General features: G+C 57.4%; 1 protein-coding gene across 1 annotated transcript; it reads right to left on the reverse strand.

Annotated features, from left to right (window-relative positions):
* Nucleotides 1-61: 61 nt before the first annotated feature.
* Nucleotides 62-20,663, reverse strand: CAPN8 (calpain 8). The gene is made up of 10 exons (XM_045069643.1): nt 20,345-20,663; nt 13,607-13,676; nt 7,706-7,824; nt 7,052-7,185; nt 6,186-6,354; nt 5,256-5,345; nt 3,469-3,554; nt 1,489-1,563; nt 764-923; nt 62-183 (listed from the first exon to the last, which is right to left on the reverse strand). Exons 1-9 carry the CDS (start codon nt 20,585-20,587, stop codon nt 803-805), a joined length of 1,107 nt encoding a protein of 368 aa, XP_044925578.1. The 5' UTR covers nt 20,588-20,663; the 3' UTR covers nt 62-183; nt 764-802.
* Nucleotides 20,664-22,557: the final 1,894 nt, after the last annotated feature.

Raw genomic sequence — 22,557 nt, forward strand, 5'->3', positions numbered from 1 at the left:
TGGGCTGGGGGGCTGGGCGGGCAGAGGAGCTTGGGGGGCAGACGGGCTGGGGGGACAGAGGGGCTGGGGGGCTGGGGGGACAGAGGGAGCAGGCTTTGCTTTCCTTTATTTCTCCTTTGGGAGGTGGGTCGTTTTTTCTGCATCTTCTTCCTGCTGCCTCGGCTGTCTCGGCCCGAGAGGAGCCTATGTCGGATGCGTCAGTGATGTCCAGGGAACCGGGGAGGGCTCCCCACCCACAATGAGACGAGAGCCCCCCAGTTAGGGCAGAGGCAGGGGTTGCCCAGATATCCTCCCGGGGTGGAGCTCCAGTGGCTCCCACAGGAGGAAGGAGTGGCCATCACGGGCCCCCAGGCTCAGGCCGCTCTACCCCACCCTCCGGGTTCAGCTAGGGCACACAGACTTAGCATGGCGTGATCTACTGGAGCAACACAGGGTCCACGCATCTCAGGACGCATCTCAGGGGGATGCGTGTCCAGCAGGGACCAGGAGAAGAGTGAGAAAGGAGCACAGTGAGCACGAGGCATCCTTGGGGGGCAGGGGCAGGTGGGGGAAGCGTGGAGGCTACAGAACCCTGTTGGCTGAGCTCCAGCCTCAGCAGGGGGCTGCAGAACCATTGTCCACCCTGCCGCCCTGGCCTCCAAGCCCAGGGAGAAGCTGGGCCCCTGTGGGGCACCAGGAGCCAGTGAACAGGCTGAGGCATTGTGCAGCCCAGGGGGGACAGGCCAAAAGGACTTGGGGCCCCGCAGCCCTCCGTCCAGCTCACCTGGGAAGTTGGTGTGGCCCCCAGGGGTGGAGCCCCGCCTCAGCGGCCATTGAACAGGACCAGGTCCCATTTGTGTAGCTCCTCGCTACTCAGGGAGGCTGGGGAGAAGTTGCAGATCTCCAGCCGGGAGAACTGCTCCAGGAAATCCAGAAATGACATCCTGGGGGCAGAAGCATCAGAGGGCTCTGGGTCCACGGGGCAGGTTCCAGGACAGAGCAAGGGACCAGCTCTGACCCTGCCATGTCTACGGGGCCACTGTCCAAGTCCCTGGCTACCGTTGGCATCTCTGTTTCATTAGAGAGCGCCCCTCGCACGTCTAACAACCAGGCAGAGAGACAGAACAGAAAATGGGCCCTGCCACCGGGGCCAGGCACCTCGGAATCTGCAGAGACTTCAGTCCTCCAATTTAAGTCTGCCCAGCAGAGATGTCCCTAAACCATGTCATGTTCAAGGGACGTCCCTGGCATCTGTCCTAGCCCACCCACAAAGGAAGTCACCCTGTCACGTGGCTAAGCCCAACTTGCTGAGATGGGATTGGTGCTCTGCCTCATGAGGGGGCGGGGCAGCAGAGACAGGGACACATGCAGTCCCTGAGGTCGGGCAGCCTAAGGGTGACGGGGGAGAAGAAGGACGCCCCCAGCAGGAGCCACGTGGGCTTCCTGAGACCCTGGCTGCCGGGGGAGTGAAGCCGCTGGGAAGGACACCTTCCTGCAGATGGTGCTCACCAGAACTCGCCATCCTCCGCTTTCTTATCCAGCTCCGCCTTCTGCCTGGGGTCTATGTCATTCCACTCTGGGGCCCTGGAGGAAATCGTAAAAATTAAAATCTTTAAAAAGAGAAGCCAAGGTAGGTCATTTGTGAAAGGTTCGCTGCAGCACACAGGTTCCTGAAGCTAGACGGCCCCCGGAGGGCGGAGACGGTCATGAGCCAGACCCTAGCAGGCCGGCAGTGGTGGGGGAGGGGGACACGCATCCCGGGAGGGATGCGGACTGACGACATGGACCGCAGTCATGCAGCAGGGACATTGCCTTAATTTCACTGCCAGGGAACCTTCATTTCTAGCTGAAACTGCCACACTCTGTGACAGGGCTGCAGGTCCAAGAGAAGAGGGATGAGGCTGCCTGTCAGGCGTGCACCCCTGGTCCATGGGCTGGTTGTCATTCTGGCTCATCCCTCAGGTGAGGACCCTGGGGGAGTCAGACACTCTCTGGGCATAGGTGCATCATCCGTTTCCCGAGCCGCCAGTGACAGCCATCAGGCCCAGTCGGGCAGCAATTTTCCTGAAGTCGTGTCACCCATGAGGCCTCCTGTTATGGCCTTTCCGTGGCAATGGCCATATATGTCATAGACGTATATTCAAATGACGTCTCCAGCCTCCTGCCTGACCTTTACCAAGCTCGGTCTCCTGAAATAAGTGTGCAGCGTCTAGGAACCGAATGGTATAAAAATGTCCCTTCCCTGGATGCCTTCAGCAAACCACGAACTCTACCCTCCCCCAGGAAAGTCCAGCCATACAGGACCACAGGGGTCATGCAGGAGGGAACCCAGGACGCCTTCAGCTCAGGGAAACTTTCACCCATCAGACCCAAATCTCAGAATGTTCTTGCTGTAAACAAAGATTAGACAAGTTAGAGAATTCTGGATCTGAATCAAATCTCCCAATTGGGTTTTGAGCCTAAGACAAATTTAGATTGTTTAAGTTAACTGGACATTGGGCTGACTTAGAGCTGTGGCTCAGAGACCCAGTGTCCTCCTGCCCCACCGGCTGCTACAAAAATGGTCCCAGCTGTGTCTCCAGCTGCTGGAGTTCGGCCCTCACCCGCCGACACCACCCCCCTTCGCACCTGCCGCAGCCTCTCAGAGACTGGGCGGGGGGGGGGGTTGTCAGGGAAGGAGATGGGGTCACAGAAGCCCTCTGGGCAGCTTGCTAAAGAGCTGTCCGCTGAAACGGCCAAAAGTCAGAGCGTAGATTTCGTTCTGCGGGGGCGCCCTTCCCGGGCAGATGGTGGAATGGAGGTTTCGGGTTTTGCTCCAATGCCGGTAGCGGAATCAGCGTCTGTTGCCCTCGGGACCTACCTCTCTCTGTGGCACACACCTGAAGGGAAGTGTGCGGTGACGGGCCACGTCCTGCCATTTTGGCGGGCAAGGGCGGGCAAGGGCGGGCACAACAGGGCGTTACCCGAGTGCTTAGGGACACCCCATTTCCCAGGTGCTTCCTCAGTGGCAGGAGGCCTGGGTGAGGGAAGCCTGTCTGCCCCCCCCCATGACCTTGTCAGGAAAGAGCAAGCAGCCCTCCCAGATGCCCGCTGCTATCTGCCACCAGCTGGCCCCTAGGGCCGGATCCTGCTTCCTCCACTGGGCACTGGGGGCTTGGCCTTTGTCTGAGAGATGGTCTGCAGTGGGAGGCGCGGGATCTCACGGGTCTGGCCTCCCCTGGCAATCACCACTGTGTGGCAGGTGGGAAACAGGAAAACATTCTGGAGACAGAGCTGCCAAGCCTGCAAAGGCCAAGCAGAGACCCAGAGGCCAGACTCCAGCTGCCTGCGGCGTGCTTTGCTCAGCAGGAGCCCAGCAGTTCTCCTTCCTGACCGGCTGCTGGGCTCCGAAAACACAGCCGTGCTCACGGGGCCCCAGGTCTCATGAGCGCTGTGTTTTGTGAGCCGCCTTTCTACAGCACGGGGTGAGGATGGGGACCAAGAACCTACTCGTCACTCCAAGCCCCTGTCCACTCCACTTCGCCCCACGGGTTCCGGAGTCTGATCAGCTTCTCGGGACGACCCCGGAAATTTACCTGCAAGGTCCACATGCGGAAGCACCTGAGCCTCTGGGCTCCCCTGCCCGGCGCCCCCGCGTCCGCAACCCCCCACCACACCCTCGTGACCGCCTCCCTCCCTGACCCCTCGCATCTGCCCCACACCCCGTGCCTGCCCCCCACTGCATCCCCACGTCCACCCCCTACTCCCCGCGTCCACCCCCTGCCCCAGGCCCCCACACCTTCCCCACAACCCCGAATCTGTCCCATGCCCACCGCCCCTGCGCCCCACGTCCACCCCCAGCCCCAGCCCCCAGCACCTCCCTCACGCCCCCACGTCTGCCCCCATCCTTGCGTCCTCCCCACAGCCTGCGACCCCATGTCCACCACCACCCCCCGTCTGCTCCCTGAGGACTTGCACTTTCCAAATGTCCCCAAAGAGCCACGCCCTTGTTTTAACACGTTTTCCAGATATGGCCAACTGCTCTGTTTTCCACAATTTGGTTTGTTTTCCACAAACCATGTGTCTGGCTCACAAACAAGTTCGTGTCGGCTTTCACATGCACTCAAATTTGGTAATTGACTAAGACTCACTGAGCTCTTAACCCACCAGATGAAATGACAATAAGCCACAGAGCACGGTGGCCAGCGTTCGGGGAGTACCCTCTGGAGGAAGCACACATGGCGCCAAACACTGCAAACACACCATCACTGCCCTGAAGCCCTGTGGCTGTCCCAGGAGCTGGGTGCCGTGGCTACCTCTCTGGGACAGCTCAGGAATCCTAGATGCAGAGGGCGCAGGTCACTGAGGTCAGGACATGGTGGAAGGGGCATGGGCACCCAGACAGCATGTCGGCAAACACACCTGGAAGCTCACACTTACTGCCTTCCCCACTAGAGCCCCCGTGTTCACATTCTGCACACACACACTCACACAAAGGATGTCAGGTGTTGGGTGTCCCACTCCCCTCCATGTCCTCCGTCATGCCCTCGCCCACACTTACACATGTGTGTTCAGTCTCTGCTTGGGAAATGACTTTACAGAAGAGCGTGTTGGTGAATTACAACACTCATGGGTTTTCATATACAACAAAAACTGAGATCCCGTCTCATTTCCCTTTTTGCTTGGCCGTTGGGAAGCCCAGAGCAAAGCTCATTTTTCGAGGGCAGCCCTGTCTCTCGCCTGCATTGTCTGGTGGATTTCAGTTTCGTGTTTTGATTGTGTCTGCACACGTCACTGTAAGTCACTGCAAACACTTTTTCCAACTGGGCAGAATATAGTAAATAAACGTCGTGAAAACTACAGCGCATGCTTTCTGCTTGGGTTGGAGAGGAAGGAGCAGCACGGCTCCTTCTCCATTGGGCCTCATCCTGGGGGAGCCGACATCACTGCCTTTATCCCCTTTGGGGTCCTACGGGTTTCCACCTGTGCACACGCACCTCTTAACCCACATAGAAAATCTAACGGACAATCTCTACAACCTCCTCCAAAACCACCCTCCCACCCCAAGCCCGTCTCATCTGCATGTTGCTGGAGCCCAGGGAGCTGAGGCACAGACAGACAGCGGGATCCATCTCCAAGGGGGAAGAGTCCAAAGGGCCCATGAGCAAGAGGGACCCATGCACGGGTGGCGTCCTGGGCAGCCAGGGAGGGACCTCAGCAGACGGGAGGCTCTCTGTGGTGACCTGGATGCATGCAGTATCACAACCTGCTACCCTCCCCTCTCCTCCAGCTTTTACCTCTTGGACCCCAGTGATGGAGTAGGCGTGACTCTTCACCAGTTTCTGGCAGGTGGTGGCCTCCGCTCCTGCTTCAGCTGCACTGGAGACCTGGTTGGGGATGAAGTCCACAGAGGATGGCCCTGACCCTGACCCTGACCCTGACTCTGACCCCGTCGGGGCTGGCCGCTGGGGGACACTGGGGTGCAGGTGCAATGGTGACCTTGGTGACCTCTGAACAGGCCTGCAGCTCCAGGCAGGCGCCATGTGGCTCGGGGGCTGGAGCATGACTTACAGGATTTAAATGCCACCAGACACCAGGGCGTCACCTCAGGTCCCCGAATGTCTCCCTGCCGCTTGAAGAAGGCCAGTTATCTGGGAAGGTCGCACTGGGCCAGACTGCTTCTCCCATGTCTCCCCCTTCCTCATCCGCAGGCCCCCGTCTAGGCCCCCCATCATCTCCCCACCAGGCAAACCCTCGAACTGAGATTTGGCAGAGACGTACTGTCTGCGTGCCCAAGGCCACCAGGTCAGGGAGAGACAGGGGCAGGAACAACATGCCAGCTCCAGTGTCCATGCCACCCCTGGGCCCAGACCACCAGCCCCCCCACCCAGGCAGCACATGCACCCTGGCTCCAGATCCGCTCCCCTTCTTCTCAGGGATCTCCAACTCCATCGGGTACCCCCCCACACCCACCATGTATCTGTTTCCTAAAGCTTCACGATCACCGAGCAGGGAAGGGGCAGCAAAGGTGGGATGCTGGATCCAGGGGTCAGGTCTCCGTTCTTGGGCCATTCCCTGGCACTGCAGACTGCGACTCCCACGATGTACCCACTTGCTACCCACTAATAAGGTCTGGGACCCCTCCGTCCCCAGACTTGCCCACAGTTCAGCCCCAGATGCTGCTCTGGCCCCTTCCCTGCCATGCAGTGGGGAGCAGGGAGACTCACGTCAATGGAGCAGGCCAGCAGGGACCCCGCGTGGAGGGCCTTCCGGATGATCTGAAACAGGCGGGCTGGGGGCTTCTTCAGGTCATAAAACTCAGAAATGCCTCCAGTGAGATCCTCAAACCCCTCCACCGTGGACCCTCCAGTGAGAGCCTCATACGAACCATTGAGCCTGCAGGGAAAGAAAAAATGTGTGTCATCTGCAGAGGAGGGGCCATGTGGGCTGGTGCTAGGATGCAGAGTGGGCTGGAAGATAAGAGAGGGCCCTTTGCCAGTTTTGCTTTGGGCTGACAGGGAGCTCTGGCTACCTCCCACCAAGCCACACACCCCCACCTCCAAGTCCTGTAGGAAGCCAAGTGCAGACTTCCCAGTACGGACCCTGGCTTCCTGGGTTCCTGGGGGTTGGAACCCTGGGCAGCCGTGGGTAGAGAGAGTGCCCCGGGGGCTCACTCTGGGAAGAAGGCTGGAAAGGTATGGGGTTGCAGGACAGGGTAGGTGACACGCATCAGGAGAACCCACAAAGAAGGCTTCCTGCATGGAACTCCAGCAGAAAGGGGGCGGTGAGAGCTGGACGGGGCCTCAGCACCGAAGTGCATCTGTTCCTTCCTCGTCATGGTTGTTTGAAAAACTCACCTTAACCTAGGAATTGACTTTGAGATTTGAAGGAGGAGAATGGGGAGGCCTCAAGAACCTGTAGGGCTGACCCCCCCCACCTTGATCCACACCTCACGGGGGCAGGGCTGAGCCGAGAGCTACTGGCCCCGGTGTCCAGGTGCTGGGGGGACTCGGCCAGGCACCCCGGGTTCAGGGTGGGGCAGGTGCCATCCTCGGGGACTCAGGGGTCTCCCGGCCCTGTACCACTTACTCACTTGGCGTAGGCCTTCTCCAGCAGAGCTCCCCAGAACTCGCTGCCCGTCTCTGAGTGCAGGAAGAGCAGCTCCCCATCCTTGGTGGGCAGCCTGTCGTCCACGACCACTTCCACCCACTCGCCGTACTGCCAGAACTGGGGGGCAAGGGACATGGGGCGGAGGCCCCTCAGACATCACCCCATGTGGAGGGCCGAGCTCCAAGCCCCCCCAAGAGCAGGATCTGCGTCTTCCATCCACACCCACCGGAGAGGCCAGAGAACACAGGACACGTGGCATCCAGCGTGTGAGTGATAAGCAAAGGCGCCCGCGTTGGGGGTCTCTGGTTTGGGGATGTGGGAGGGAACCAAGCCCATGGGAAGGATTCCCAAATGACACGGTCAGAGCAGCGAGGGCTGGCTGACACATGGAGTACCTTCCTCTTCCTTACAGTTTTCTTAACAACGTTTTCTTTTCTCTGACTTGCTCTCTGCTAAGAACACAGTGTATAACCCGCTTGAGCTATGAAACATGCTTGACTCCACTGTTTATACCCTCGGGAAGACTTCAGGTCAGCAGCTGGCCATCAGGGGTGAAGAATTGAAGAGACGCCAGATTTCTGGCTGTATCCCGACCCCCACGTAGCTGCAGGGTCACCATGGGCCCCAAGCACCGTACCTGAAAATGGAAGATCCCCGCGTAGTTCTGCTGGAAATCCTGGCCCCCGGGGACCACGCGGCGAAGCAGCCCTTCATTCAGGGTTAGGGAGGCAAGGGCGGCCAGCAGCCAGCAGTCACCTGCACCCAGTCACAGGGACACACCGGTCAGGCCTGCCGCATGTCCCTGCCCAGTCTGACATTTAGCGCCCTGCTCCGTCCAGCCCACGTCACCTCGCCCCCTTCCAGGTCAGATGCCCCATCATCCTCCCGTGTCTGAAGGTCACGGGTGGCTCCTGCTGCATCACTCAAAGTCCCGTCCTCAGGACGGGATGTACTCTGCCCACCCCTACATCACAGGACCCTGACCACTCCACCCCTAAGCACCAATGGTTGGGGTGGAGAGCGCAAAGAAAGAAGACAGGGCGGATCCCACTCATGTCTCCAGCTTTCATCCCTTTGCTCCCACCAAGAACCTGCCCTCCAGGCAAACTCTGATGCCCTGGCCTTTCCCCTTGGGCAGTGGCTGCTTTGTTCCCTCCCCCAGCAAGACCTCATGGCTCGGCCACCTGCTCCTTCTCTCCAGCCACGAGTCACTCTGTCTTTTTGTGTTTCCTTAAGACCGGACAGTACCTAAGCTCTGTGCACCGGGTCACAGCACCCACCCAAGCAGCCGCTACTGAGTAGCGCTTTGGCGGCCTCCCGGGGTGACCTCCCGGGGCCCTCCAGCCAGCAGGGATGTGGACTCCTGGTCTGGCACCCCCAGCAGGAGGCTGACACATAGGGGGGCCCGGCTTGACGAATAGCAAGTGTCCGAATGACTCGGTGTATTTGTCTGGAACAAATGCCCAGTGGCCCCTGTGTGTTTGCTCCTGAGTCTCCCAGTCTGTGGGAAAGGGGAGCCCAAGAGGACATGCACTAGGCATGACAGCTCCCATGTCCACCAACATCTGCAGCAGGAGAGATGGCGAGTAACGGTTCCCAGCACAGGCCCCGGGGGGATCTGACAGAGTGACCACTCTGCAGCCCCTCCGACATCCACCCCGCAGGACACACGCATCCTCGCAGCCCCTCTGATGTTCTCGAGCCCGGCTGAGCGGTCTCCATCCACCCACCCAGAAACTCCTCACGCATTACAATTCAAGGCACGGAAACTCCACGTCCCTCAGTTGCTGACATCAAACAGGGCTGCCCAGCTGGAGGAGCTTAATTTTCTTTTCATCTGCCTCACTCAGGACACTGCACAGGTCCTCCTGGCACTCGGGCAAGCGCGGGGCTCCAAGGGGGGGTGTTTGGATTCCTGCCAGGGACTGTCAGGCGTGAGTGGACTGTTGGTTCAGGAACACATCCAAATCAGCACATGCCCCTTCAAAGTCCTCTTGGGGGGATGGACTTCTATTCTGCTGCTCAGAACATTTCAGGAACTTGTTTGGGGACCTGCCTTGAAGCCTGTGGCACAATCGTTGGGTTCTTCTCCATAGGGACATGGCTTTGACCTTGGACCATAGTTTTAATTGCCAGAAGCAGCCAAGAGGTGTTTGGATACAAGAGGCTTTTGGTGGCGAGTAAGGTGGGTAGAAAACCTGGGAAATACCTTGATGGACGAGTCCCTCCCCGCCAGCCACCTTCCAGTCAGATCTGGCTGTGGGTTAGAGTTTGGACTAACTGTAGAGCTAGAATGGGGGGGTCCTGGGTCACTGGCATCTGGGAAAGTCAGGGAACTACCTAAGCTTTGTTCTTCCTATGTTTTATTTGGGTAATACAAGTAATGGGTTTAATAGTTATTAAAACAATAAAGAGATTTTTTAAAATTACACTTAAATAATGACCCCCTAGAACCTTCCCCCCTCCACCCTAAGGCCTCAGGACTTCCAGTAAATAGCAAACAAACCCGAGCCCTAACAATGAGGGGCTCTGGTTTTAAGTCCACCAAGAGACAGTCATCCTGAGTTAGGCTTTCTTACAACAGAAAGTGCTAAATCAGAAATTCCCTTTAGGTCTGAATACCTAGTGTTATTATAAATCATAGGTAGCAAGAACTCAGGGTCCAGCTTATTGGGCACTTCCTAATTGCCAAGGGGAGAAGTAGAGCTGCCCCTGGGCCACTGGCTGAAGGACAGGTGAGGGAAGCAGGGACAGAGATGAGGTCAAGTGCTGGGATCTCTGCAGTAGCCCCTTTATGAGGCTGATCAGTGACAGGAGCAGGAATAACAGTTAAGCCACTACTAGGTTGAAGATGAAGCCTAAGCGGAGGGCATTCATGGGGGCTGTGAGGGTGGCACAGAGCCTGGAGGCAGAAAGGAGGGGAGACGGCAGCCTCAGCGACGTCTGCATCCACTGATGGCAAGGAGATCCAGGCAGGTTGGTCCCTCCCCAGAGTGGTGGTGGCTGCAGGGTTGGGCCTGGGAGCTCCCTAGGGAGAACAGGCCTGACCCTGCACAGTTGTACCCCCCTAGGGCCACCCAGGACCCCAAGGACAACTCTGGCATAAGTACCAGCCAGCCCTGGAGGCTGTGATTTATAAAAAGAAACGCAGGCTGGGTCTTAGATCTGCTTCTGGGCCCAGAGCTCCAGAGAAGCTAGGTAGTCCTCTTCTGCACAGTTCTTTTGTTATGTTAACGAGGTGGCTTAGGAAAGCCCCTAGGTGACCCAAATGGTTGCCAGGAGAACCAACCCCAGTGAATGAGTTGGACATTTAAGAGCCATCTCATCCCCTGACCCTGGGACCCATCAGCAGTGGTGATTCCTGATTCCATCAGGCCTCTGTCATGAACCTTCAGAAATACCCAGAGGCCGGGGCTCACAGTGCTCCTTGGCGCACACGTGCAGCTTTGGGCAATCAGCGTCCCTTCCCCAGACCTCATCCCATGCCTCTGCTCCATCTGGCTGTGCCTGAGCTGGATCTCTGGGAGGAACCCATGCTCTGGGGAGTGAGATGTTTCCCAGCGACGGGTCGTGAGGCCCTTCATCTGCAGCTGATGGGTCAGAAGCACAGGGGCGTGCGGGGGAGGACAATGGGAACAGGAGCCTGCGGTCTGAGATATGGGGGGACAGTCTCGTGGGACTGAGCCCTTAGCCTGTGGGTCTCACACTCTCTCCGGGCAGACAGCACCTCATAACTGAGTGGGATCACAAGACAACCCCGGGAATCACCCAGGGGATCTCTGGCCTTCCTCATGTCTGAGCGCCATCTTGGGGAGGCTGGAGACGGGCCGGCCTTTAAGAAGTAAGAAACCACCCAAAAAGGTGAACCAATGAGAAACACTGATCCAAAAGAAAGGGGGACCTTTCGGAGACAGGTTGCAGGCAGGGAACTGCCCAGGGGAGCAAGCAACACTGTGCCACCACACGTCCAGCCCTGACATGGATGCTGATCTGCTCATATGGGCTTGTTTGTCAAAATCCAGCTTCGGTGTGCCCTGGGGTTCACAGGCCAGCGTGATTCGGCTCTGACGCCTGCACCAAGCCATCTCAGGGTGACCCCCAGGCCTCCTCCAGGCCCTCCGAGCCCCATAGCTATACCACTCTTCCTTCCCTCTAAACCGTGCCACCGCCAGGCCTCATCCCTGCCTGCACCCCTGCAGAGGCAAAGCTGGACAGTTTTGACCTGGGAGACAGCAGCTGGATTGGGTTCTCAGGGCCCCAGGCTACCGTCCTGGCCTCCTCTGTGGCCAGCCTCCATCCCACGGATGCCCCTCAGCCCTCTGCCCAGGTTCTTCCCAGGGAACAATGCACCTAGCCCTACCCCATCGCAGAGACCTGAGCTTTCCTCGCATCTTTGGAGGCCGTGCTGATGGGGTGAGCTGTGGGTCCCCCAAGGAGACGGAGCAAGAAGAGGCTGGGACCAGCACGGTGCCCCTCCTCAGCCCCAGCCCTGCGGACCCAGGGGGCTTCTGTTTGGCCCATGTTTCCCAAAACACATCCACTTAGCTCCTGGTATGGAGCCAAAGCCACGCTCTCCTCTGGCAGAGGCCGAGCCCCACAATAAGAGGGAATAGGCCCCATTCTCCACGCAGCTGTTGGGAGCAATCGAATCTTCAGCATCACAGATTTCCCAGGCTTCATGCACCTAAAATTACGTCTCCAAAGAAAGCCAGGCCCTGGGCACTGGCCAAACACTACCTCTGATGGTTGCTAAGGGGCTCCCGCCTCTGGGAGGATGGCCTGGCTGAGCAGGAGGGAGCCAGACGCCCACCAGGACCACTGCTGCCACGCAATGGCCAGCACCCCCACGCAACAGGACAGCATTTGCCACGACACTTGTCGTTGACAGCGGAAGAGACAGAGCTCTGTGGCTGCCTCAGCTGACGGGACAAGGAGCAGTTCAGACACACGGGGCAGCGGACATCCAAGGATGGGAAGCAGGAAGCGGACTTGTCCCAGCACAGCTTCCCAGTGTCTAAGGTCATGAATTCAAAACAGTAGTAAAATAACAGCAAGCAAGAGTAATGAACATGTTCTAACCCCGGAGGAGACCCCACTGTGTGGTGTCAGACGCAAGCACTCTGAACACACGTTGTTGGCGGCGCATCCTGTCTCCCCGAGGGGCACCCGGCACTGCTCTCTGATGGGGAACTCACCCACCACACAAGGCAGCCTGGCTGACTCACGGCACTGTGACTCGGCACCTCCAGCACCCCCGGCACCCCCACACCCAGGAGCAGCCACATTTCCACTGCCGGAGCCTCGCTCCCGGCCACAGGCCCTCAGCCCCCTTCTGCTCCATTCATGCGAAAAGCCAGCACACAGCAGGGCTGACCCCGGGGCTCCTGCTGGTGGCCCCACTTCCTTCCCACAGGTTGAATTCTAGAGCAGTTGAGTCCCTCTGTGCCCGGCCAGCCGCCCGCACTCACCATGGCAACACCCAGGCTCCTCGGAAGCCCTCTTTTCTCCTTGCTCAAAACCATTCAAACCTCTATGCAAGCCGGCAATTAAAAGGCACTTATTCAATAGCTTTTCCGAAGTTAAAACATCTGTAGCAAGAAGCTGTTAAAAGCGTACGTTCGGGGCTGTGTTTCCCTGAGACACATGCTAATTAGGTTAAACACTGAGCTCAAAGTAAAAAGGCAGAACAAGGAGGGCCAGGATGCTGTGCCCTGCCCCCACCCCACCCCACCCCAGCCCCCCCACACTGTGAGCCCCACACAAACGGCTCGAACGGCACAAGGGCTTGGGACACAGAGGCCGTGGCTCTGGGCAGCGGGAGCATGACCGTGTGGGGTGCCCGGAACATTCCCACAGTTCTGCACTCACGCTCTGCGAGCTCGGCCAAGGGGGTATCTGCGAGCAATGCTCGTTAAGGCCAGAACGTGGGAAGCATTTGAAATAAAATGCCTGTGAATTTCAGATTCATCAAGGCTTCCAGCAGGCGGAAGAGAACGCATTTTCTCAGCTGGAATGAGGAGGAAAGGGGAGGGCACCTTGTGAGAGGACAGGGTTTTCAGGCCCACGTGGACACAGGACTTCTGTTTGCTTTGTTGGTCTTCACGGGTAGGATTGTTCTCCGGCGCCTGCATCTCTGGGCCCGGTCCTGCCACCATCCCGGGCTCCCTAAAGGGAGCTCAGCTGGGAAGACGGGATTCTCGTTTTCTCACTCATTTTAAAGCATCGGCTGGGCCAGCCCACAGTTGTGCAGATGTGGCTGCTCCATCCGGTGAATGGTGTCCACGTACAGGCCACAACTGTCAAGCACCGCCCGGCGCGGCTGTCCACTGCGCACCTACAATCCTGGCCCATGAAGGGGGTTCCGTGGCCTGGAGAGATCGCCCTGGGGAGCCACGGTTCTAGCATCGCAGACCCACGCAAGGAGCACCGTCTCAGAAACACAGACACACACACAATATCGCAGACAGGACGTGAGGTCCCATTACTCATGTCACTCACAGCCAGCCTTGCCCCAGATGGAGAGTCCCCAGTAACTCACCCAGACTCCCCTGACAGATGTCTGTTCGCGTGGCTCCGTCCACAATGAACTGGGGGCTGGGACACAATTCCTGAAAGCAAGGGGGACAAAACACAGGTCACAAGACACCCCGCACTGGTCGCAGCTGGGGTGGGGGAGCTCCACCGTCAGAGCAGAGCCTCGAGGAGGCCAAGTCACCTACTGTGAGTCCCTCACGCTACTGCTGATGACTCTGCAGGCCAGCGAAGGGAGGAGGCCGTAGGGGGGTGCGGGGCCGGGGTGCAAGATGGGGGTGCAGGGCAGAGGTGCAGGGTGGGGGTGCAGGCAGGGGTCCAGGGCAGCAGCCGCAGCAGCCACAGCCTGCCTCCCCACCGTCCACCTGCATCGGTGTGACTGTGCACGCCGTGCCAAGCGCTGGTGTGAGTGGCGGCCAGAGAAGGGCAGAGGCTGGCACTGATGTGCTCGAACATGACCTCCCTCTCAGACAACACCCCATTTGCACAGAGAGCATTAGATCAACATTCCCCACGCTGACTACATGCTATGTGCACTCATTAACTCCCCAGTGATGTGCCCATGGCCCCAGGCGCTGACGCTGATGCTGAGGTGTCGGGGCAGGGAGGGCGGTTCATGCAGCTGACCCGCGCTCCCTGCGCTCAGGACCGTCAGGGTGGAACCGGCCTGGGGCACCGCTGGGGCCCCGCCAAGCTCTTTCTTCCCTGTTTACCCAGCACGACTGCGGGGCACCCACCCTGCACACATAGCCTCACGGGGCAGGCACGAGGGTGACGGGAGCAGGGAAGAAGAGCACAGACATCACACTCGAAGTGCGTCCATCCTGTGTGGGAAACCCGGACTGACCTCCACGGAGAAGTCAGAGACGAGCCCAGTGCATAACAACGGGTGCGGGCTTGTGCAGAAAGGGGGAACGTGAAATGCCTGGGAGGGGCGCGTCTGGGAGGCTCTCCGGGCGGGAGAGGATGCCTGCCCGTTGGTTAGACAGTCTAGGAGCAGGACAGGGGTGTCCGGCTAACCCCAGGCAGACGGTCACGGGCAGTCGTGGGTCTTCAAGGAGCAAAGAGGCCCCTGTGACTGACTGCAAGTGCATCCGAACGCCGGGGAAGCAGGTGGCGGGGCCAGCACCAGGAACTGGGATCCCCCCCCTGCGCAGCAGACCGTGGATCCTGCAGTGACAGCCCCACACCCTGCGCAGCGCCACCAGCTCGCGTCTAGGTGAACGGGAACAGTGCCTTCCTGCTGGCTTTCTTTTCTTCCAAGTAGTAAGAAAAATTTATTCACTTGTGTTTTGTTGAAAAAGTAATATATGCACCTAAGTTGAAAAAAAAAGTCTAAGTAAATAATGCCCATAAAACCAAAATCACTTGTATGCAGAGTGCTCGCCGCTCACATTTCCTTTGTATCCTTTCAGAAACTGTCTGTTCTTATAAAAGCATTGACATGTACATCCGTTTTTATCACAAATGTATTGTACCTCCTTTCCCAGCCCAGAGCGAGCCTTAGAATTTCATCCTAATTTCTGCAAGCTCTTCAGCCAGCCCTCCGTGGGCGGACCCTCCGTTCTATTCCTTTGTTTCCTGCTTCTGTGGTCTCCAGGGCAATTTAGACCAAGACCCAGCGTCAGCCAAGCTAGGTGTTCTCAAAGCTGCAAATTCAGAAGGTGGAGAGATTTGGGAAATGAATAATTAAAAAGGGAGGGGTAGAGCACCTGAGTGGCTCCATCGGTGAAGCGTCTGCCTTCGGCTCAGGTCATGATCCCAGGGTTGTGGGATGGAGCCCCACATAGGGCCCCCTGCTCAGTGGGGAGCCTACTTCTTCCTCTGCCTGCTGCTCCCCCAACTCGTGCACACCCTCTTTCTCTCTCTGTCAAATAAATAAATAACATCCTTTTTTAAAAAGAGAGGGACAAAAAAACCACATTAGATTTCATTTGGCACAGGACCGTGCGGCTTCGTCGGAAAGGAAGGGAAGAGAACACACTGAACTGGGTCTCGCAGACTCTCGCTCCTTAAAAACCCTCTCTCCTATCACCCGTTCATCCTTCAGTCTCCCGAAATCTGGTTTCTACCTTCGACCAGAACCACAGAGGGAGAACGGTTGCCCCGGGTGCTGACTGCCCCCTCCCTCCTCGCCCCTGCTGGAGTTCTCCTCCCTTGGCTTCTGCATCCCTGCTTGCCCTCGTCAGTACCCTCACCTCTCTAAATACTCCTCCTCCGTCATCCTCTCCTTCCTCTGCTCTGCTCGCCCTTCAGAGTCAGGGAGCCCTCCACCAGGGTCCTCAGTGCTCTGAATGATTGCACGTCCTACGGCAATGCCACATGCCAGGCACTCCCTCCTGGGACATCACCCAAACCCCAGCCACGGAGTATGACGATCCCCCCGATGGCTCCCCTGAGCCGCACAGATCAGCCACCCACGTCACTGACATAGGTCACGTGCTGCCAACCTCAGCGACTCAGAGCTAACGGGTCCATGAGCTCGGCTACTACAATCTTGCATCTAGTGCGGGAGACAGACTGGTTCATGAGGCTGGCAGGAATTTCACAGGTTATAGGCAGAATGGCACAGAGTGATTTATAGACAGAGGGGATGTTCCTGTCCTCACATCATTTGTTAGCACAATTCAAAACACCTCCGCCCAGAAATACCAACCAACAAGCGCAGTGACTCACAAGTCCTGTGCGTCCTCTAGAGCCCACAGAAAGCCCTCCCAGTCACCACATCGTGCCTGCGGGACCCACACTTGGGTGGGGGACACAGGGGAAAGTGGCAAGCAGAGCGTTTTGGGAGAGGGGGGCCTCCCATGCCCCATCCTTCCTCCTTCATAAGCAGCTCATGTCTTCTCCGTAATCATGTTTACTGACATGTGGGTAAGGAACTCAGACACAGACACAAATTACTCAGGCTTGTGCCAGCCCCTGACGCAGGGCACGGGGGAGCCCCAGGCACCGTGTTGAGTCCGAGGCAGGAAGTGACAGGGACGGCACATTCTCAGTGACCACGCTCCCCCGGGGCCATTCCGGGAGCTCTGGTCCAGGACTGCAGTACACCCCATGCTGCTGCTACACTGGTCACCATCGCCACAGTTACGGCCACATCACAGCCCGGCACCCCTGCCCCTTCAGGTCCTGGACCCTTCGGAGCTTCCCGCCTCACCTCCATCTCCCCCCGTACTCCCTCTCTCATTGCCACCTTTCCCAGGCCGTGTTCGCCCTGAACAAAGGCGCAGAGCCTGCTTGGGCCTTCCTGCTCCTGCTGCTTCCCAGCCCTGCTCCAATGTCTGGACCTCCACATCACTGCCCGGCCCCCGTTCCACGGTCAGGTGTAACTGCTTCCTCCGCGAGCTCCCATGCATGTCGTCATATGTGTGCTTCCCCCTCTGACATGAATAACAGAGACACTCCTAGTACTGAGCTCTGTTACATGCCAGGCGCCATGCGAAACCCCACAAGGTAGATAATGCTATTTCTCCCCTTTTACAGGTGAGGGAACGGAGTCCTAGGGAGCTCGGGAAATCACGTGGCGTCACAGACCCAGTGAACAGCACAGAAGGGACCAGAACCCGATCCAGCTGACGCCCGAGTCCGCACTCTCAGCCAACTGTCCTACTGTCTCCCTCCGACCAGAGAGCACCTCCGAGGCTCTGCACCCACATGCACACACGACCTGCGCATAAATAAGGCTGAACTGAAAGTCCCCAGCTCATCAGTCCAGAGCAGCGGCTGGAAGGAGGGCGGCCGCCTCCGACAAAGGCTGGTCCCCTTATCCGAACCCTTATCTCCCGACGGTCATACCCTCCACGTCTCCCTTAACCTAGGCTGGCTGCTTCTTGGGTCCGTTTGGTGTGCTTGACCCACCTTGCTCCCCTCTCTGCATTTCTCCTTAAGATCAACGCACTCATCAAATGACAGAAATGCACAGAGAAAAGTCTCATCCACTGGGCTGTGCTTGGGCCCATGCACACCGGGCAGCCCTCAAACCACAGGCCTGGGCTGGCCGTGTGCATGGCGAGATGGGGAAGCCAAGAATGGAGAGGGCTCTGTGGAGAGCTCCGCTGGTCTCACACACCACCGTGGAGTCTGCGACAGTGCCCTGTTCTTGCCCAGTGCCACTGGGAACATCACCGTAGAGTCATGAGATCCCAAGCTTGACCCTGAGGTCTTCAATCTGGGCCAACCTGTCTTCCACCGTTAGAAGAAGAGCCCAAGCAGACCTTCCATTTAGCAGCTTAAAAAATAGGAGAAAAAAAAAAATGGGTGCACCTGAGTGGCTCAGTTGATGAAGTGTCTGCCTTGGGCTCAGGTCGTGATCCCAGAGTCCTGGGATCAAGTCCCACTCAGGCTCCCTGCTCAACGGGGAACCTGCTTCTCTTTCTGTCTGCTGCTCTCCCACTTATGCTTCCTCTCTCCCTCTTCCTTTCTCAAATAATTTTTTTAATCTTTTAGAAAAGTAGAGCAAAAGTAGGCAAAAAAACACCTGGAAGGGGCAGGATGCCAAAATTTATGATTTCAGAAAACATCTAAGTAGCAAGCTTCATTCTATCATCAAGAGGGCAAAAGCATCCACACATACATATTCAGCAGATCCCATCTGCTTTCCCCTCAGGACAGGTCAAAGTTAACACCTTTGTGAGAAGCAGGGCCATCAGAGCACTGGTGTGAAGTCCCCCCGAGACCAACAAAGTCAGGTGTCACTCTCAAACGCAGCCAGGGAGACAAAAAAGCCAATGACCCCATTTAAACATGAGCAAATGATTCGAACAGACAATACTCCAAAGAAGACATCCAAATCGCCAACAGACCCACGAAAAGATGCTCAACATTGCTAATCAGCAGGGATACACAGATCAATGGGGCTCCTGGGTGGTTCAGTCATTAAACGTCTGACTTCGGCTCAGGTCCTGGGATTGAGTCCCACATCAGGCTCTCTGCCCAGCAGGGAGTGTGCTTCTCCTTCTCTCCTTGCTTGTGTTCCTTCTCTCACTGTGTCAAATAAATAAATAAAAATCTTTTTTAAAAGATTTTTTTAAACTTTCTTTAAAAAGAAACCAAGAAAATGGATTTTGTTTCTTTTTTTTAAGATTTTATTTATTTGACAGACAGAGATCACAAGTAGGCACAGAGGAAAAGAGAGAGGGAGAAGCAGGCTCCCTGCTGAGCAGAGAGCCTGATGCAGGGCTCAATCCCAGGACCCTGAGACCATGACCTAAGCCAAAGGCAGACGCTTAATCGACTGAGGCACCCAGGTGTCCCTGCATTTTGTTTCTTTAAAAAAAACATCAAAAATAGAATCACCAAATGATCCAGTGACTCCACTTCTGCGTAGACACCCGGAAAAATCGAAAGCAGGGTCTCAAAGAGATATTTGAATAGCGTCTTTGTAAAACCGTGATCCGTAAGAGCCAATGGGTGGAAGCAACCCACAGGCCCCTGGATTCATGAATGGGTGTAAACGCTCTGGAGGTGATGATGGACAGCTGCAGCAGCGGAAATGCTCTTGGCACACACTTAACATGGTTAGATGGTCTTTCGTTAAGTGCGTTCTACCGCAATTAGAATAAGGAAAGGAAGGAAGGAGAGGAGAGACAGAGTGGGGAGGGAAAGCGCAATGGAGCAAGTGATCTCCTCAGGGCCAAGCGGAGTGTCCTCATCCCTGTCTCTCCCGCCCCGGGCTCCTTGGGGTGCTCCAGGTCCTCCAGGTTGCAGCCTCCTGACACCCCAGGATCCCATGGCTCTTGGTTGTCCCCATGGAGCACTTCCATCTTTCTTCCCAGGGTGTCCACGCCTCACCCGTGTGCCTGTCTCCCCACCATCTCCATCAGAGTCAGGACCAGAGCTCACTCCTGGCATCTCCCTGACCAGCGCCTCTACCCCACTGGCGCAGGCAGCCCCCTGCACAAAACACACCTGCCCGTTGAACCACCTCTTGAAGCGAGAATCCGAAACTGATTCTCAGTCCGGATTTTGCCCACACCTCAGATTAACCACACAGGTTTCAGGGGGACGGGAAGGTGGGCCATGGTGGCTGCAGGGCGCAGGGTGGAGGGGTCCTTCCAGCCGTGGGAACTGTGCGCAGACCGGGTGGGGAAAACAGCAAAGGGGCAGAGGTAGCTGGAGCTGGCCCGTGGTCCTGACCACATCTGAAGAGCCCTTCTGTCCTCATGCTCCCTCTTCCACCACTGCCAAGAAGACAGGTCCCACAGCTCAGTTTTCCCATCATGGTTGAGGAGACAAAAGGGGCCTGGCCAGGAGCCACAAAGCCTAGTCCCTTGTGGCTCCTTTTGTGGACCAGACACAGGACAGAGCCCTTGATTCACTTGGGCTCACACCCACCCTGCAGAGGGGCTCTGATCCCGCAGCTCAGACCATGTGACAAGGGTCATGGAGCAGGAGGCCACAGGCCGAGGTTTGGGAAGGACAGTTCTCCATACCCTGCCCTTGGGCACCATTTCACAGAGGAGAAACGAGAGCCTCATAGAGGTCACCTGTGCGAGGAAGGCCAGCTGGGGTTCAAATCTAACTTGTCTGCTTCCAAAGTCCAGGAATGCTCTTCCCTCCGTCCCTTGCTCCGCCAAAAAGACTTTAAAGGAGGGCGAGGGTAGGGGGTGAAGGAGCTATTCTAAAATACGGACCTGGAAGAATGATTTCTCCCTCAAAGAATGACTTCTCCCTCAGCTATTTGCCTGAAGAAGCGACAGCCCTCTGTCCCATCTGACACCCAGGAGCAGGCCTGGCTACTCACCGTGGGCCGTTTCCAGACAACACCTTGGGTTTGCGGGGAGTGTGGCCCCAGATCCTTGTAGCCCAAGGCAGACGGGCACGCAGGGAACTCTGGATCCTTAAAGAGGACTCCTGAGTCCAAGCACTGTCGCCTCAGGCTCTCAAAGTCCTGGCCCAAGTACTTCATGGCTTTCTGGTGGGAGCCAAGACCTTCAGTGGCCGCCCGCCGCCGGGCTACTCTGGCCACCGGGGCTGACATGGCCATGGGCTCCGCGGGGGACACAGGAGACGGGGGGCAGAGCTGCACAGGGTTGTCCGACACCTGCCACTGGGAGGCCAGGTGGCTGTCACCCTTTATGCAAGGGCCTGCTCTCCAGAGGGAAGTGAGTCACAGTGCAAACAAATGTGTACCCACATGATAATGAATCTCACCCACCTTCCCCTTCAGCAAACAATTAGGAGGCTGGGAGCCTCAAAGAGCCCTTCCCTAAGAAATCTGTTGGGATGGCAGCCATCCCTGCCCCAGGCAAGGCCAGCTTCCCTGCTCTTGGCCCCGGTGGCCGAGATGGGAAGACAGGTCCAGCAGCTTAGGCAGGTGTCTACCCCAGCCGGGGCAGTGGCTCTGAGCAGGACGAGGGTGAGGGGCTGGGGCTCTGCCTCCCTTCCAGGAAAGTTTGATTCCTAATCTGCTAGGGAGTCAGAGATACCGGAGATCTGCAGGAAGGATCTGGGTGAGCCCCCAAGAAGGCGGCTCCGAGTGTGAACGAAGCTTTTGGGTCTCTGGCCCAGCTCCACCAGTAATTAGCTCTGTCATTTTGAGCAGCCTCCCTTCCCCTTAATGTTCTCCTCCCTAAAATGGAAGATAATAGTAGGACCCGCCTCTCAGGGCAGGGCGAGTGACCAGCTGGAGCGTGAGTATGGCTCAGCAGGGCTCCGTGGTCTGCAGCAATTGAGGCTGTTCCTGGGGAACGGGGCTGGAAGGGAAGGCCCAGGGCTCAGAGTCATGGGCTCAGAGTCATGGGCTCTCCTCCCAGAGAGGAAATGTAACCTGGGACTTTCTCGTGGCTCCAGTTTCCGGGGCCTGGTCTACTGGAAGGATGTGGACCCCATCTGTGATTTTTCTGCTAATGTTGACTATTGGAGTATAGTTGACCTGTAACGGTCCATCAGTCTCAGGTGTAGACCAAGTGATTCAACAACTCTAGACATTGTGCTCCCCACTGAGAGCGTGGTGGCCCCCTGCCACGGCACAACGAGATCAGCACAATATTGTCACCTGTGTTCCCCTCTCTGTGCTTCCCGGCCCCATGACTCACTCATCCCTGGACATCTGTGTCTCCCATTCCCCAGACCTGTCCCGCCCATCCCCCCCGCTCCCCACCGCACCTGGTCCTCCAGCAACCACTAGTGAGCACATGAGGGATTTCTGAACTTTAGTGCATGTGACAGCCTGGAAAATGGTCCCCCAAAGACCCAGGACCTAATCTCTGGAACCTATAAAGAACAGGTTGAAAAAGGACCTTTGCAGAGATGACCACGTCAGTGCTCCTGAAAAGGGGAGATCATCGTGACCCTAACAGCAGCCGCAGGTGCCCTCCCACGATGCGGGCGAGGGGATGTGACAACAACAAGGAAGAGCTAATGTGTCCTCAGGGACAGAGACTGAGGCCACACAGCCACGGGCCACAGATGCCAGCAGCCATGGGAACCTGGAGGACGCCCAGGGTCTCTGCAGGGAGACTGGCCTTGCCAGTCAGTGGGTCTGACGTGGGTCCTGGAGTTAGGGACAGTCTGCACAAAACACTTAGGGGGCTGGGCAGGTCCGGACAAGCAGCCAGCTGTCCACAGAACAATACGGTTTCTCTGGTTTCACCAGAAGCTCCAGGCTCAAGCTGGCATCAGATGCACTGCAGGCCTAGCCCCGCCGGGGCCCCAACTTCACTCACTTGGGCCCTTTCCCTGGATTCACCATCAGCCCAGCGTCCACTGTCCCACTTCACCAGCCCCCGGACGTGCCCTTGGTCTCACCTGGTGGCCCCATCCTCCTTTAAAACCAGAACCACAGCTCCGTTCCTTCTACACAGCATTCTCCTGAGCACCGTGGTCTCCAAGAGAAATCCAGCTGCTCTGTGTGGGAATGGGAAGGAAATACTTATTCCCAGTGTTGAATCTGTGGCCCAAGATCTGAAGCCCACTGGAGCAGTCTGACTCCACCCAGAGCGCTCATTTCAAACA

The sequence above is a fragment of the Mustela putorius genome, unplaced genomic scaffold, assembly GCF_011764305.1.
Source record: "Mustela putorius furo isolate JIRA1106 unplaced genomic scaffold, ASM1176430v1.1 tig00003942_pilon_pilon_pilon, whole genome shotgun sequence".
Lineage (NCBI taxonomy): Eukaryota > Metazoa > Chordata > Mammalia > Carnivora > Mustelidae > Mustela > Mustela putorius.

Bases quoted from the DNA above. Each gene is read 5' to 3' on its own strand.
- CAPN8 (XM_045069643.1), bottom strand. From the start codon at position 20,587: ATGGCCATGTCAGCCCCGGTGGCCAGAGTAGCCCGGCGGCGGGCGGCC. The intron at 13,677-20,344 runs GTGAGTAGCCAG...CCTTGCTTTCAG, and splicing joins TTGTCTGGAAACGGCCCACG to GAATTGTGTCCCAGCCCCCA. The intron at 7,825-13,606 runs GTGAGTTACTGG...GACTGGGTGCAG, and splicing joins CATCTGTCAGGGGAGTCTGG to GTGACTGCTGGCTGCTGGCC.